This window comes from Chelonoidis abingdonii, chromosome 3 (assembly GCF_003597395.2).
Source record: "Chelonoidis abingdonii isolate Lonesome George chromosome 3, CheloAbing_2.0, whole genome shotgun sequence".
Lineage (NCBI taxonomy): Eukaryota > Metazoa > Chordata > Testudines > Testudinidae > Chelonoidis > Chelonoidis abingdonii.
Genome location: NC_133771.1, coordinates 2938575 through 2956183, shown reverse-complemented (window position 1 = coordinate 2956183; position 17609 = coordinate 2938575). Strand labels below are relative to the sequence as shown.

General features: G+C 43.0%; 1 protein-coding gene across 7 annotated transcripts in view; it reads left to right on the top strand.

The window, feature by feature from the left end:
• The window catches only part of ASXL2 (ASXL transcriptional regulator 2), a 228302-nt gene that overhangs the window by 122691 nt on the left and 88002 nt on the right, over window positions 1-17609 (top strand). Inside the window, exon 1 of one of the 7 annotated variants that reach the window (XM_032762365.2) lies at window positions 1447-2826. The exons of the other annotated variants lie outside the window; for them this stretch is intronic. Coding sequence (XP_032618256.1) covers window positions 2790-2826 — 37 coding nt within the window. The 5' untranslated portion in view covers window positions 1447-2789. Of the gene's footprint in view, window positions 1-1446; window positions 2827-17609 lie in introns of those variants that run through there. 7 annotated transcript variants of the gene reach the window in all.

The window sequence follows — 17609 nt, the reverse complement described above, 5'->3', positions numbered from 1 at the left end:
AAAGCAGCTCCATCATGCTCTGCACCTAGGTAGAGTGGGTGTGTCTGTGCAAACAAGGTTGGCTCCTGAAGTCCTCTTCCCTAGCTCATCACTAGATGTCAGGGAAGAGCTCATTCAGACCCTGCTTACACTAGGAATTGAAAACTTTTCATCCAAAGATTTTTGAGCCCTTTAATAATGTTAATTTAGCCTCCCAAATGCTTGATGAGGAAAGTATCTTAATTTTGCCAGGAATGAAAATAAGGCACTGCAGAAAAATTTAAATGACATACCCGGTGTCTCACAGCAACCAGAGACCAAGCTGGGGAGAGAAGCCAGGTGTCCTGGCTCTCAAACCTCTGTTGTGTTCACTGGATAGCTCATAGCTGCATCAAATATCAAACACATTCCTTGGGGAGGAAAACAGCTAGGTGACTATTTAAAAATGACATCTTTAACCACCATACTTTGAATTCCTTAGTTTTCTGTGGCAACCTTGGGAGATACTAAACTGTTCTTCTGCATCAATGCACACTAACCTGGACCATTTACCTTGCTAGCAACACGAGACAGAATGGCATACCTCTGTTCCCTAGTACTAGTTCCTTAGTCTTATCCTGTCTCTAGCTTGGGAAATACCACCAAAACTTGTCTTTTGTGGAAGGTGAGCCCAGTACATCTTTTCCTTTTCTATATATAATTTCCTTGTCCAGCAGTAACTTACATGCATGAACTTCCTCATGAATTTCTAAAAGTACCCATCAGACATACTGAATAGCCATAGAATTGTTGTGAAATCTTATAACACAAAATCCCAGTTGCTATGACACTGTCTATTCAGCATGAACCTCAGCAGACTGACATAGTTTATCTGATCAAATACTCTGAGTATGCCCAGTTATTTCACAAGATCACAATGGCTTTAGCTCTTTGATTTTAAATTTCTATGCAAAGTCAGTGTAACAAAAAGAGGAGACAGTTCTCTCCTCTCAGAGACTGCAGGTGCGTCCTGGAGCACCTCCGCTACTGAAAACATGTAAGCAACTGTAAGCAGACATGCTTGAGAGTAACCCATCTGAACAGGCACCCACACTGAAGGCAGCTGTTATTTGACTGGACTCCAAAGAATGCATTCTAGGGTGAGAAGTATCGCAGGGAATCTTTCAGGGCTGTCTTGTTTTTTTAACTAAAAGTGTCATCAATACGTGAGTGACCCCTTCAGTGTCTGGAGAGTCCCCAACGAGCTTGTATAGTTAGAGAGACATTTCTGGCCAAGAGTGACAAGCCAAGTTCAGTGGTGATTCTTTTATTCTTTCCATCCACATGGTGGTTCTTTTATTGTTGCCACCATAAGGGGTGGATGGTAACAAAGTGAGAAGCAATAAAGGGAGAATAATAAAGGGAGGAAACGTGCTCTTTAGACTGTAAACCAAAAACTAAAGAAATCACTAGCAAAGCGAAAACTAGATAGGGAAAACCCCTGCTGTGGTGGATGACTTCCTACAGCTTATCACTGAAACAGCAATGTGAGAAAGTCGCAATGAAGGGCACATTTATTTAGTCTGAATTCAACCCTATGCAGAGGGTTTGCAAAAGGCCCTTTTTCACTTACGTCCACATAAGCATTTTTGCATTTCAGCACAGGCACAATCTTATTTCACTGAGAGTTTGCCAAATGCTGTATGTCTTGCTTGAAATTTGGCCCCTTTAGCTAATTTTCAAGCAAAGTTCAAATTTGTGCATTGGTGTTCAATGCAAAGGTAAGCAACCAAAAAACAAGAGGAGATCGGGGGGACCTGAGTTTTATATGGCTTCAGGCTGCAGTGAAGAGGAAAAAAATCTATCTACGGTCAGATCCGTAGGCCACCACAGAAGCCACATGGCTACGTCTGATCAAGACAGTATGGCACTGTTTTCCTTTTAGATTTCAGAGAGAGAATGGGTGTTTTTTTTCTCTCACAAGATAATATTCATATTTGGTCCGTTAAGTACCTTTTTTCTAAGGGTCTCTTGGTGCTTTAAAAACAAATGAATTAAGTCTCACATCCTGCTATAGATTATGAGGCCAAAATGGACCATTTTGATCACAGTCTGACTTCCTGCATCGAGCCTGTAACTTGTCCACTCTCCCTCTTAAAATTCCAATTCTTGTAATTCAGATGTAGTCAAAATGCAGCCTGCAGCTGAGAAGGGACCTACAGTTGTAAAATATCCAGGTAACCACTGATCATTTTTACATCTGTCTATCATTTAAGAGACCTTTGAGGTTTATATTCTATAAACTGAGTCCTGTGTAATTTGAACTGGGCTGTGAATTGCAATAGCAAGCAATATTGGTGCAGCATGCAAAAACGGAGCTGCAAGGGGAGAACGCAGAACTCCAACAGGGCTCAGTGAAGTGACTGAAAACTGGGTTAGAGGGTGAACAGATGAGCTGTGTTCTCTCCCCCTCCTCTTGCTTAGAGGCTTTTGAGCTGAGCTCTGTGGAACTTTGCAGTGTAGTTTAATGTGACATCATTTTTGCTCATATACATGTAAAACAGGAAACACATTCAGATAACATCAACAGCCACTTCCTTATATGTACAAAAATAAAGAGCTCTGATAGCAGCAAAACTGACACTTTGATTTTAAAATGGATAGAAACCCAGCATTTGTAGACCCACATGGGCATTACCCTGAGCCAATCAGGAGCATAGGGGAAAAAATTTAAAAACAAACCTTGTACATTGCAATTAGAATCCATGCATCTTAGCTGAGGGTGGGCGGAAGCCTGGAACATTGATTGCAAATCTTCACAACGAGAAACAATGTTGAGAGAGCAGCCTTACGAAATTCCTCTCCAAGGTAAGATGAAGTTACTTGATTAGGCAGCTGCTAACAAACTGTCCTTTGTAAGGAGCTAGGTGGTTGGTTTTTGGAGGGCTTGCTTGTAGTTTCTGCTATTGTAGTAAGAGGTAAGACCAGCTCGATGCCTTTCTCTTTGGCTGTGAAATGGAACAGCTGCCAAACTTTTTCCTTTTTGGAGTTAACAATAAAAATACAGCTTTTCTGGACACAACCCAGTGTTTGTAAAAGGGTGTTGCCAAGTCACTTCGGATTATTTCACGTTATCCTGGAAGCTTGAAATTGAAATATTTCAGTGCCAAATGCCTTATCCACCATTTCACATACGTCTTTGTTGTTGTAGGGTTACTTGTGAACAGTGCGTTATGAGTGCTCAGTGTTACTAGGCTGTGTGCGCATCCTGCTTTGTCATTCCAGGGTCATTTGTGAGCACTGGATTACTGGCATAGGCTTGTTGACTTAATTTTTTTTTTTTTTTAAACAGGCTGAATTGAACTTGGCTGAAAAAAAAACCACACAGAACCAAGTTCTGTTTCCATATAGGTCAGTGGCAAAACTTCAGTTAATAGGATCAGAATCAAGCCCATAAAGTATTAAAAAAAATGATTTTTGCAAACTGAGTTAAGGAAATAAAGACTAATTGACTCCAGTGTGAGACTACCCAAATTTCACAATGTCTCTTAACAGCTGATGCAATGGGAGGTGGTTTTATTTTGTAGTTTGTCTGAGATTTCTGGTGTCCTTAGCTGACCCTGCCTAATCAGCAGTGTGCAGATAGGGAAAGTCCTTATCATTTTGTCTACACTGGCACTTCTTTAAGAATTTCCTTGTATCGATCAGATGGTCTTCTAGCTTTCTGTAGCAAACTGAAGAGTAAGTTCAGCTGATTGAATATTAGTAAAGAACTTGGGGCCAGAAAGAAGGAGGGGAAATTACATTCCTTAAGCACATATTGTGTGGCAAGAAGAATTGTATACTGGAGGTCACATACAACCACCGGTAAAACATCACTGGCTTGTCTAAAAAAGTATACTTTTCTAACACAAAAAATATTCCATGCTAGATAAAGATGAATAGGTGGTTACATAGGGACAGAGGAGAATCACAACCAGTAATATATTGGCATATTTCCCAAAGCTGAGGGAAATTATGATTGAAATTGATGAGGAGGAAAAATATAAACAGTAATTGAATGTTGTTTAAAAAGAGTTCAAGGAGAACAAGTAGGAGTTTTTCATGTATGTTAGGAACAAAAGTCTAATTGGCATAGGCCCGTTAGTAGATGGGGATGGTAAAATTGTTCATGTAGAAAAGGCAGAGATGAGATGTTCAGTAAATACTTCTGTTCTGTATTTGAAAGACACAGGATATGATATTCCTGTCACATGAGGATGATGAAATGCTGCTCAGTCCATTCACAGCTCAGAAGAATGTCAGCACTACTAGGGATAAGCCCAGATAACTTGCACCCAGGATTCAAAAACTGGTGGTTGAGGAGATCTCTGTCTCACTGATGTTAATTTTTAATAAATATTGAATCCTGGGAAGATTCCAGGAGACTGGAAGAGTAAGAGTGTTGTGCCAGTATTCGCAAACGGGGTGACCCATGTAATTACAGAATGGTTAACCTGACATCAATCCCATGCAAATTAATAGAAAAGCTGATATGGGATTCAATCAATAAAAAAAATGAAGGGTGGGGAATATAATTAATGTCAGTCAACATGGGTTTATGGAAAGTAGGTCCTGCCTAGGAAGCCTGATTTCATATTTTGATGAGATTATAAATTTAGTTAATAGAGATTACTGCAGATATAATATAAGGCATCTGACTGACTATTTCTAATGGGGTTCCGTAGGGATCAGTACGGGATCCAGTGCTATTCAGCATTTTTATTAATGATTTGGGATAAATATAAGATCATAGTTAATAAAATTTGCAGATTACAGAAAGTTGTGGAGTAGTAATAGGACAGGGCAGTCATACAGAGTGATCTGGATCACCTGGTAAGCTGGGCCCATTCAAACAAAATGCCTTAAATACAGCCAAATTCAAAGTTGTGTACCTAGGAACGAAGCATGCAGGTAATGCGCACAGAATGGGGGACTGTATCCTGAAAAGCAATGATTCTGAAAAGGATTTCGGGGTCACAGTAGACAAGCAGCTGAACATAAGTTGCCAAGGTGATGCTGTGGCAAAAAGGGCTAATGCAATCTGTGGATGAGTAAGGAAGTAGTGGGTAGGAGTGAGAGGTTTTACCTCTGTATACAGCACTGGTGAGACCAGGACTGGAATAATACATCAGTTTCTGGTGTCCACATTTGAAAGAGGATGTTGAAAAATTGGAGAAGATGCAGAAAAGAACCACAAAAATAATTTGAGGGCTGGAAAAAGCGCCTTACAGTGAAAGACTTAAGTTGCTCAATTTGTTTAGTGTATCAAAAAGAACATCAAGAGGAGACTTCATTATGCTACCTTCACAGGGAGAAAATAACTGGCACTAGAGCTTTTTAATCTAGTGGAGAAAGGCATAAGAAGAACCAGTGGCTGGAAGTTAAAACCAGACAAATTCAGATTAGAAATAAGCCACAAATTTTTAACAATGAAAGCTGATTTAACTATTGGAAAAAACTACTAAGGGAAAGGATGGATTCTCTATCTCTTCGGCAGCTCTTGGTAGCTAGCTGGGGGGAAAATAGCTGTGGCTAAAACTTCACAGTTCATAGCAGCTTATCATGCTGCCATGGTGTAACAAGGCCCTTCGTTCACCTGTGCACAGATCAGCCAGAGACTTCCTTTAACTGCAATCACTAGTGCGTTTTTATTTACAGTGTCAGCTCCCACCCCCTTCTATTTACAGACTTGTAAACCAGCAACCTGGGGTCAGCTGGCTTCTCCAGCCAGCAGGGATGCATAGCCTGTGGCTCCACCCTTTCTTTGCTTCCCCGCCCACTTCTTTCCTAATAAGAGAGGCCTGTGGGTGCTTCTGTTCCACCAGTCAGGCGTGGCAAACCCAGCCAGCCCCAATTAATACTTCTTAACTGGAGCTGGGCTAACAGGGGCCTGGCTCAGGACCTCCTGGCCAGCACCCTGTTACACATGGCCTTTATGTTTCTCTCCCTCTGAGTTATGTGGCAGTGTGTGAATTCTTCTTGTATAGGACACTGACTGTATTTTCCCACATCTGTAACAATTTAAAGCAGAGGTTTCAAATCCTCCCCTGCCTTCCCCCCCCCCCAGCCCATAAAGACTACATGTCCCAGCATGCTATTTAGATCAATATGAAGCATACTGGGGCCTGTCATTTCTATGGACCACACTTTTGTATTAAAGATGAAAGATTGCTAGGCCAAGATTTTTACTTTTGAAAATTCAGCTTGATACTTAAGTGGCTAAATAAAGGTTTCGGAGCCTCACTTTTAAAAAATTGTGGCACAGAAGTCTGTTGCTTGCAAATTAAGTGCAATCCTCTGAGTCTGTCAAGATACCAATGGGGCATTACATTGGGCAAGATTTGGATTAGTGTTTAAAAAAAATAATTAAAAATTAGGTCAAGAGTGAGTCCGTAAGTTTTCCTCCTGATGACATCAGTGTGTCATAGTTTTAAAACAGATTTCCTCAGTTCTGTGCAGTTAAACACTGCTTTTAATATAGGTCCACAACATAAAAAGAACAGGGCATATACTCTTACCTGTATAAAACAAGGGGAAATTCAGATCTAAAGACTTGTAAATTATGGGCCCCAAATTCCTTGTCCAATGGCCCTTGAATCTCTGCATATAATGGTGTTGTTGCACTTGCAGCAAAATGTAATTTGTTCTCAGAAGAACAATGGGAGCCACTTCCCATTATTGTGTCTCCATGTAAAAGAGGCCCAACGGAGGGTGATTCCCTTCCCTCAAGGAAGAAGGTCTGCCACTGTCAAGGCTGGATCATGGTCAGAGCCAGTGTCCACAATCAGCAGTCGAGAGTCAGCTGGATCAGGGTACGAGAGGGTCAGAGGCAGGAGACAAACCAGAGATCAGAACCACATGTCAAAGGTCAGGAGCCAAGCCAGGTCAAGATGCCAGGGAGTCAAGCCAGGGGACCAGGAGGCAGAGAAACAGGGTACACAGAGGAGGGTGGATCCCAGTTGTTTGGACAGCTTCCTGTTCCTATTGCTGGCAGAAGTAGGACCAGGGGGCCATTTGGCTGCCGAGTGGAGGGTTGAAGCATGGCAGCTCCTGTGGAACCAGGTTTGAGGTGTGTGGGTCATGACATCACCCTTGCCCCTACGGGCACCCTTTGGGTTACATGGTTCCAGGTTTTTCGGGGTAGCTCCTATGGAAAGTCTGAACCAACGTGGGGGCGTGAATATTCTCCACTAGCTTCCAAGTGCATTCCTCTGGCCCATAGCCTTCCCAGTCAATCAGGTACCCCAGTTTACCTTGCTCAATCTTGGAATCGAGGACTTTGAAGATGATGTATTCCTCTTCACCTTGTACTTGCACTGGTGGGGGCAGTGATTGGACTCTGTGGGGATATGTATTCTCAGTGTAGGGTTTTATGAGTGAGACATAGAATATAGGGTAGACTCTAAGGGATTGAGAGAGCTGGAACTCAAAGGTGACTGGTTTGATTTGTTGCTGAATCCAACACAGGCAAGTGAAGGACTCAGTTTGTTTTGAAGAATTTGAGATGAACCTTCGGGAAAAATTTGCAAAAGAAAACGTTGGTGATTGTGCACTTTGTGGGAGGCTGCCCAGTCACGGACAACCTAGACCTTGCGTAGGTCCATACTGGTTCCTTCCAGGGACAGGATAAAACCCAGGAACTCAGTCGAGGTCTGATTGAAAGCACAGCTTTTGAATTTAGCATAGAGACAGTGTTGCTGTAGTCTCTCCAGTACTGTGAAGACGTGAGTGGTGTGTTGGTCCAGATTGTCTGAGAAGATCAGTATATCATTTAAGTATATCTCTACAAACTGGTCCAGTAGGTCTTGTAGCACATCGTTAATGAAATGCTGGAATGTCCCTGAGGCATTAGTGAATCCAAATGGTATTACAAAATATTCAGAGTGGTCATAGTGGGTTTGAAAGGCAGTCTTCCACTCATCCCTGTCTTGGATATGGACAAGATTGTAAACTTCGCGGACATCGTTTTGTGAATATGCCCACGGTCCCAGCAGCTCGGGGATTGGGGTAGTGGGTTGCTGTTCCAGGTTGTTACCTGGTTCAGGGCTTGGTAATTGATGCAGAGACAGAGGCTGCCATCTTTCTTTTTTACAAAAAGAACCGGGGCACCATGTGGTGAGGTTGACCTGTGGATGAACAAGTTCTCTTGGAAGTATTCTCACAATGCTGCCAGTTCAGGCTCTGACATTGCACAGATCCACCCAAAATGTATTTTCACCCCTGGCTGGAGTTCTGTGGAGCAGTCATAGTCCCGATGAGGGGGAGAAGGAGGCTTTCTGCATTCTTCTTTTTTAAATCACAGTACTTAGGTGGGGGGAGAGTTTCATAGTTCCCTCGGTAGGGGTTTTGATGCAGGCGACTAAACCTACTTGGACCTTTTGGGGCGTGGGTCCAAAACTGGTTTCTGGCCATGCTGTCAACAGAATTGTGACAGGAAAGTGACTTTCCATTCTCACCACTGAATGAGGGGGTATTAAAAAATTAGCTAGGAGATGCCAAGGATCAGGGGAATGTGGGGGATGGATCACACAAAATGGAATTCTCACTGTGTCCCTGAATAACAATCTCCAGGGAGACAGTCTCCTCCGCAACCAGACTTGAAGATAGTGGGAAGCCATCAATAGTTTCAGTCATGTCTGACTTGGCCTTGTGTCACAGGGAAGTGTGTAGGGCCTGAGTTATATCTGTATCCATAAAATCCGCTGCTTCCAAATCGATGGAGGGCATGTTAGAGAGCTATCTCCAGGATGCACAGCTGGATAGACACCTGCAAATGGGAAGCCCCTGAACGGTGCTCAAGCTGCGTCTCAGTGAGGACTAGGGTACAGGGACTCTCGAGAACTAGGCCAGTTCCCCCCATCATGTTTGAACTGGCTTGTTTCCCCATGCTCCTCAGTGTTCGTACTGGACAGGTCGAGGTGGCATAGCCAGTTCACCGCAGTAGAAGCAGAGGTTCTTCTTCTTCAGGGATGTGTCGCTGATGAGTCAGATTGGTTTGGGTGGGTTCGGTAGGTAATACAGAAGGTGAGGTCACACTGCGTGGGTAGAGGGAATGCAGGGGACCTCTTTTCTCCTCTCTTCGTTCTTGCAGCTGATGGTCTATGCAGATGACAAGGTCCACAAGCGCAGTTCAGCCCATTAGCATCTCTGGGTGGGCAACTCCATCTTTGACCTCTTCCTGCAAGCCCTACCCAGAACTGGTACAATTGCACTGCTTCATTCCACTCAGTATCTGCTGTGAGGTACCGGAAGCATGGCACATATGAGGCATCTGTGCCTGGCCCCAGTCAGATTCTCCTCAGGGCAATCTCGCCTTTTCAAGCTCAGTGAGACACACTGAGGATGGCTGATATAGACTGGAGAAAGGCATCCCAGCTCAACAGCACTGGACTGTGACCTTCCAGGAGGGGGAAGTCCAGTCTAACCCACCTCCTGTCTGCAGGCTGATTATCAAGGGCGCCTTGGACTGGTCAGAGGCATAGATTCTGGGGCGCATCAGGAACAGAAGCCAGCATTGGTTCACAAAGCCCTGGAACCACCGGTAGTTCCCATCAAACCTCACGGTTATTGCAGGAGGCGGTGCTTGTAGCATGGTGTTCTTGGCATTCAGCTGCCTCACGTGCTCTTGTAGCTGCTGGTTTTCCCCAGTCAGCTGCGCAACTTGGGCCTGCAGGGCTTGATTATCCACTAAGAGGTGGAGGACCCAGTTGGGCAAGTCATGTGCTTTCGGTGGAGGTGGCAGTGCAGCCAGATCCATCCTTCTCACATCAGGCTCAGTCCTGTAGAGTTATTGTGGTCCAGACAAGCTGTCAAGGCCAGGTCATGGGCAGGCAGATCTAGTTGTCAGAGCCAGAATCCCCAGTCAGGAGTCGAGAGTCAGCTGGGTCTGGATACCAGAAGGTCAGAAGCAGAAAAAAAGCTGGTGATCAAAAGTCAGAGGTTGGGAGCCAAGTCAGGTCAGAACCCCTATAAGTCAAGCAGGGGCTGGAGGAGAGAGAAGTCGCAGCAGCAAAGTCTAGGGAAGGGTGAATCCCAGTTGTTCAGACAGCTTCCTGTTCCTGTTGCTTGCTTAAGTAGGGCCAGCAGGCCAATCGGCTGCTCTGGGACTCTGCCAGTGGGATGTTGTGGTGGAGGCTCAAACTGGGTCTTGAGTCAGTGGCTGTCAGTAGGCTGTGAAGTGGAGGGTTGAAATGTGGCTGCTCCTGTAAACCCTGTGGATCTGGGTTCAACGCCCTTGGGTCATGACAGCCATCATCTGTCCACTTGGCTTCATGTCCACAGGCAGTATTTGTTAAAATGTCACACACGAAATGGATTACAAACAGGCAGACTGGATAAGTCTCAAAATGTCAGTGTAGTTGGAGGTGGTGTTTCTGATGTGATTCCTCAGAGATTAATTCTTGGCCCTATGCTATTGCAAATTGTTACGAGTGACCTGGAAGAAAACATAAAATCATCACTGATAAAGTCTGCAGATAACACAAGTTGGGGGGAGGAAATAATAAAGAGGACAGGTCACTGATACAGAGTGATTTGGATTGCTTGATTAACTGGGCACAAACAACAATGTACATTTTAATATAGCCAGATGTAAACTTATTCATCTAGGGATAAAACAAAAAGACTATGCTCACAAGATGGGGACTCTATCCTGGGAGGCAGTGACTGAAAAAGATTTGGGGATCGTAATGAATTATCAACTGAACATGAACAGTGTACCACTGTGACCAAAAGGGCTAATGTGATCCTGGGATGCAGTATTTCAGAGAATCGTAGAATATCAGGGTTGGAAGGGACCTCAGGAGGTATCTAGTCCAACCCCCTGCTCAAAGCAGGACCAATCTGGCATTGGTATGACTGCTGCTGGAATCCTGTCTCCAGTTCTGGTGAGCACAATTCAAGAAAGATGTTGATAAATTGGACAGGGTTCAAAGAAGAGCCATCAGAATTATTAAAAGATTAGAGAACATGTCTTATAATGAGAGACTCAAGGAGCTCAATTTATTTAGTTTAACAAAGAGATGGTTGAGAGGTAACTTGAGTAGTTTATAAGTACCTACATGAAGAACAAATGTTTGATAATGGGCTCTTCAGTCTAGCAGAGAAAGGTAAGAATATCCAGTGTCTGGAAGTAGATAAATTCAGACTAGAAATAAGGCACAGATTTTGAACAGTGGATAATTAACCATTGGAACAATTTACCAAGGGTTGTGGTGGATTCTCCATCACTGGCAATTTTTAAATCAAGATTGGATACTTTTAAAAAAAAAAAAAAATTAAAGAGATGCTGTAGTTCAAAAGGAATTATTTTGGGAAAGCTTTGTGACCTGTGTTATATAGGCAGTCCGATTAGATTATCACAGCGTTCCCTTCTGGCCTTGGAATCTATGAATCTATCACAGGACTGCATGGCCATCAGGCCCTGTTTAGAAAGGTGTTTTGTTTTTAAAGGAACTTGTGGCCATTGGATTGAAAACACTCAACAGGGACAGCAGGGAAGTGCATAAAGAGGTTTTTGTCAAATATGCTCAGGAGACCTAACTGGCTGTGTAGCAACTAAAGGATTTCTGGATATGCATAATATTAACAGGATGATTTAAACCATCTGTGGGGTCTGTTTAATGTCACATTAATCTGTTACAGATCCCTGAGTAGCTGATTAAAAGCTCATTTCCGGGAAGTGTGATTTGCAAATATTGATGTACCTGGTTTCTTTTCTCTCTTTTGTATTTTTCTTTAAACTATCTGGAACTAGCAAACTTTGACATTCTGGTAATTTCAAATGCCATGCGTACAAAGACAAGTAAATAAAAACTGCTCCATATCAAAACCCTTGTATATCAAAAAGCTTGGTACTTGGGACACCTCAAAACCTCATTTTTCTCTCCTTACAGGCAGCCAAGATCTATGACTGCTTATATCTCACACATTTGCATGGGAGGCAAGTACAGGCAACATACTGAGGAAGGTGGGGAATTCTAGAGTATCAGTAACAAAAACCTGAAGTGTCCCTCCTGATGTGTCTGTGTCCTAGTGTTTGGAATTGCTATCTTAGGTGACCCTAAAACTTTCTGCGAGCAAGGGATTCCAAGGCAATTTGTGATCCTCTCATAAACATCTCCTCCAAATGGAAGGAGACCATAAGGAATATGCCCCTAAACCAACTGACAGGAAGCCGCATAAGGGATCTCAGAGCTGTCAAACTCCAGCATAGTGAACATTTTTCAAAAAGAATCTTTTCCCCAGACCCCATTAAATCTCCAGGAAGACACCGTTGGTAATGTACCTAAAGAAACCATCATTTCAGAAGATACCAAAAGCCAGGTGGTGATGGGGCTCCCTACCCAGTCTCCCCAGAGGACTCTGCTAATTGCATGCATCTGGCTAGGAGCAGCACTTAGTACTTAGAGAAACTGTTTGCTGCTTTGTGCCCTGTGCCTTCCTGTTCTGGAATATCCACCTGCGCTGCTGACATGATAAACTGAGGAAACTCAAGCCAAAGAGCTGACATTTTAAACCAAAGAGGAATTGAAACCTCCAGTGTATGATTGCAGCTGTTTAGGCTAATCTGAGGAGCAGCAAGAATAGCTTTGTATCACCCTTTCTATAGTATCATTCTCGTAAGAACGACCATACTGGGTCAGACCAACAGTCCAGCTGGCCCAGTATACTGTCTTCTGACAGTGGCCAATGGCAGATGTTTTTGAGGGACAGGGCAATTATTGAGTGATCCATATCCTGCCGTCCAGTCCCAGCTTCTGGCAGTCGGAGGTGTAGGGACAACTGGAGCATGGGGTTTTGCATCCCTGAATATCTTGGCTAATAGCCATTGATGGATCTACCCTCCATGAACATATCTAATAATATGTCCAGTTGTGCTTTTGGCCTTAGCAATGAGTTCCACTGTACGCTTTGTGAAGAAGTATTTCTTGTTTTTTTTAAACCTGCTGCCTATTAATTTCATTGGGTGACCCCTGTTTGTTCTAACTTCCTGCCGCAGATTTTGCAGGGTTCCTTTGCACTGCAGACTTAAGGCATGCCCATTGCATGTGCTTTCTTACCAGAAGGACTGAGCAGTTGCTTGTATGTTGTTCTTTTTCACTAATACACTCTAATTCCATCTCTCATAATACAAAATTATTTTCCTGCCCAGCCTGGTGGTCATGTGCTGCACTGCTGTTTGAGCAAAGAGATGTGGGGGGAGGAGTTTATCTTTGTCTCTCAGAAATCACCTTTCCAGCTGATGCAAGACGAATATTGTTGGATTTTGAAGGGTATCCCATCCAGGTCTCATTTGGAAGGATGTTGTCAACTGCACTGGTCTCGAAGAAAAGGGGGTGTGGTGTTCAGGGCAGGTGGGATAAAAGGACCCCTTATTGCCCCAATATCATGTGGTCCTTGCAAAACTTGAATCCCACCATGGGATCCTCTTTGCCGCCAGATAAATTTGAATTCTACATACTCAATACCTGACTCTGAGCAGCATTCCATTTGAGAAGAGGTCGGGGCATGCAGTAACAAGCCATTGATGGCATCTCACCAGTGAACTCAGACTGACCTTGACTTATCAGACTCAGCTTCCTTCAGTCACTAGCACAGAAAGGCAATGACCGTGTGCTCAAACGAAAAAGATAAATAATTCCAAACAAAATCCATTATGGAGATGTGTGGGCCATATTAGTCGGTGAGGCTGGAGATCAACTAGACTGAACCATGTTTGTGGGCAGGGGAATGGGATGAGGTAGTATTCTGTTCAGTTCACACTTTCACAGTGCTGTCTACTCTCATGCAATAGAACTTGTTTGTGTGAAAGTCAAAGAGAAAAAGCTCTAATGGATAGAAAGCTTAGAACCTGTGTTTTTAGGGTTAGCATCTGTTTAACTCTTTGAGAGACACATACTTACCAACCTTCCTAGTGCAAGCTGGAGAGATTTCTGATTATGGTGTAGACCTCCCGTGTCTTGGACAATCAGGTGCATTTGTTTATTTGGTTACACTATGTTTATCTTAAGTGGAAAGCAAACTGTCACTATTTTATTATGCTTTAGTAGCACTGATATCTCCACACAAATGGTATGTGATGTCCTTAGAACATAAGAACAACATGTCTGATGGGTCATTACCATGTTATGACATGTACATGTTGAATTTACACTGAATTTAGATTAATTCCCTGTTTTGGCAACTATTTATAGAGGGCAGCTACAAAGTCAGCCCGCTCAATGAGTTTGGGTCCACATTTCAGGCACTGTGTCAATTAGCTGCTAAGACATAATGACACGAGTAATCTTCCCAGGTCCCAAGATAAGATGCAGCATTTTCCTATTGGGTGACTGAAGATAACTTGTGTCACCGCTGTACTAGGGCTACATATGGGCCCATTCTTTAGATGTTTACAATCCATTCTGTGAAATCAGTAGGGTAGCATTGTATTAGTAGTTGGAACAGGAGGGGGCTAGAACTCAGGTGGTCTTGTGTTCTAGCCTTGGTTCTGCTACTGACTTGCACTGTCACCTTGAGTAAGTCACGTAAGTCCAAATTTTCACATTTGTTTGCAGAGTTTGGGTGTCTCACCTTTTTGGGGATGATGTGAAGAGGTGCTGAACTCTCTCAACTCCATTTGAAGTCAGTGGAGCTGAGGGTTTTCAGCTTTTCTGAAAACCACCCCAAATGTGTCTCAGATGGTGGACCAAAAATCAGTCATTAGTTTTAGAAAACTTTAGCTTTAGTTTCTTAATGCCTCAGTTTACTCATCTTAAAATTGATTAATTTACGGACAAGCACTTCTCACAGGAATGTTCTGAGCTGGCCTGCGTTGTTTTAAAGCACATTTAGCACTCAAATGGGCCTATAATTGAGTGCCAAAGTATTATTAATAAGATATATATGCTTGATGACACTGTTTCTATTTGTCTTGGTACAGTTCTAGTTTTGATGAGGCTGTCCCACAGTTTGCAGGACATTCAAAGCGTCTCATAATATTTTTGAAACCAAGACATTATCATGACGTCATGTCATGAGACTATTGTGTTGTGATTATGCAATATCTACCTGTCATGCTGGCAATGTTGCACACTACTGATCTAATAACTTGCATGAAGGAGAAAATTTTTAAAAGTGCAGCCTAAAGCTTGTTGCTTTTAACCACCACATATGTTCTCAACTGTTGCTTGTTTTGTTCAATGTTGAAAGAATCGCTCAAGCATGACAGAAGTACTGGGTGCAGATATCAGCTGTGTGAGCAGTTAAACAATTATTGCAAACCTCGCCACCTGAAAGGCACTTGGGACAGTGGGAACTCAAGCAATTTCACCTAAAATCTGGAATCCTCATTGAATTTTAGTATTTTACTAAATAAAAGTAAACAGCTTCAATGGTTACTTCATGGAGCAGAAAGTTGTGTGCTTTTTTCCATCTCATTTTGGCTCCTGCCAGACCTGCCCAAGTCCCTTCGACCTCTCTACTGAGCAGTGTTGATGAAAGGCTAGAAAATTGCCCCTGCAACCAGAGCTTGTTCAGCCAAATGCTTGAAACATGGTTCTTGTTTCAATTATTAGCTGTGAGAGATCAGGATTTTGTTCCTTTCTAATATTATATCTGTGCTAATCATGTAAAGACATCAAGCTGTTAGCTAGCTTTAAGGTGGCCAGTTGACACAAGTAGGCGGCATGGATTCTATCTATCTTAAGTACTTATGTCCCTCCCATTAATACTTCCCTGATGGATTGTATTTTCTAATGGGTAACCTATCCTAAAATCTCAGTTACTGCGGGATATATTTCTCTGTATTGATATAACTCTGTTTAACTTTTCACGAGTGATGTACCCGAATACTTGGATGGTAATATCTAAACTGTATTGTTCAATTTATTCACCTAAAGTTGGGTTATTGCATATTATGTACTGTATGTATTTTATGACTTTTAAACCAAGTATTGTATTTGTGGATAATTTAAGCACTATACCCAGATGTACAGACACACTTTCCTTAACCTGTATATTATATAATTTTAACATTAGCTTTAATAAATTTTTTAAATCTGAGTATCTCATGATATGTAGTGTATTTAACCTTACTATGCCCCTGCAAGGTAGGGAAGTGCTAATATCCCGTTCTACAGATGGAAAAGTGAGTCACAGAGGGTATGTCTGCATAGGGGTGGAGGGGGGACCCAACCCAACCCCACCCCACCCCAAAATAAATAAATAAAACAGCAGCAGCAAATCTCAGAGCCCAGGTCAACTGACTCAAGCTTGCACTACAGGGCTAAAACTAGCAGTGCAGGCGTTCCTGCTCGGATGCTGAAATCCAGTGAGGGGGGAGAGTCTCAGAGCTCAAACTCCAGCAGCAACATCTTCACACTGCTAGTTTTAGCCCCTGGAGCAAGCCCGAGACAGTTGACCTGGGCTCTGAGACTTGCTGCCATGGTTTGCCCAAAGTCACTTAGGTCACTTGCCCAAGCTCACTGTAATAGAGCAGACTTTGAACCTTTCTCTCCTTAGTCACTTGACCATTCTTCCTCTAACATAATCTTGTTCAATCTGTGTAATTAAATCAAGGCCATCCAAAGTCTTCAGAGTTTTTAATTTCAGTACGTGTCTGCTCTCCCTATGTAGATGCAGCCTGCAGATTTCAGATCCCAATATATAATTTTGCCTAATTGTTTGGCTCAAGCAGATTGTAGTACTTGTGGTAGGTGAGGGCAGCTGCAAAATGCACCATTTTATTATAGGCGGCAAAGATCACGATGCCAATAGTTAAAGTTGCTCAACATTTTCTCTTATAAAACTCTGGTTCCGGTTGCTTATAACTTTGTCAAACTTTAACCATTTGGGCTCAAATTTTCTATGGTGAATGTCTGTCTCCAGCTGAATTTTTTGGAAAAACTTTTCAGCCACTTCTCAGACCGAGGTTGGGAAAAAATATATTTTGTCCAGCTAAAAAAATTCTTACAACTGCTTTATTTGGAAGCTGTAGCACCTTCATACTTTGAACAAGGACTTGCTATATAGGAAGGGGATAGTCCTGGTATCAGGGATGTACATTCTGCTGTTCCCATGAGAAACTGCCCGAATTTGGCTAAGCTGTGAGCCTGTGAACACTTCAGTTTGCACATGCTCAGTAGACAAATGTTAGTTTGACGATTATGAAGATATTTTATCTGTATTAGGCATGTTCCAAGACAGGGACAAAGAACTGGCAAGACTGGGAATGAGACATAAAGCCAAGGGGTGATGGGGTGGAGATGGAACTTGGACTGGGGTGCGGAACTGAGGGAGGCCACAGGGAGACCAGGACAAGGATCGGCTGGATCAGCCTGGAGCACCTCCACCATTAGCCCCTGACTTGTCAAGTTACACAGAAATCAGTTCTCTCTCCAGTTTTTTTTCAACATGTACATGCAGCCCCTAGGTGAACTGGTCAGATGACATAGACTCACGTTCTAGCAATGTGCAGGTGATACACAGCTCTAACTATCCTTCACCACATACGACCACACCACTACCACCAAGATGACCCAGAGCTTAGATGAGATCAGCTCAGGGATGAAGAACAGCTGGCTTAAGCTAAACCTGAGCAAGATAGAGGGTGATGCTTGTGATCAGAG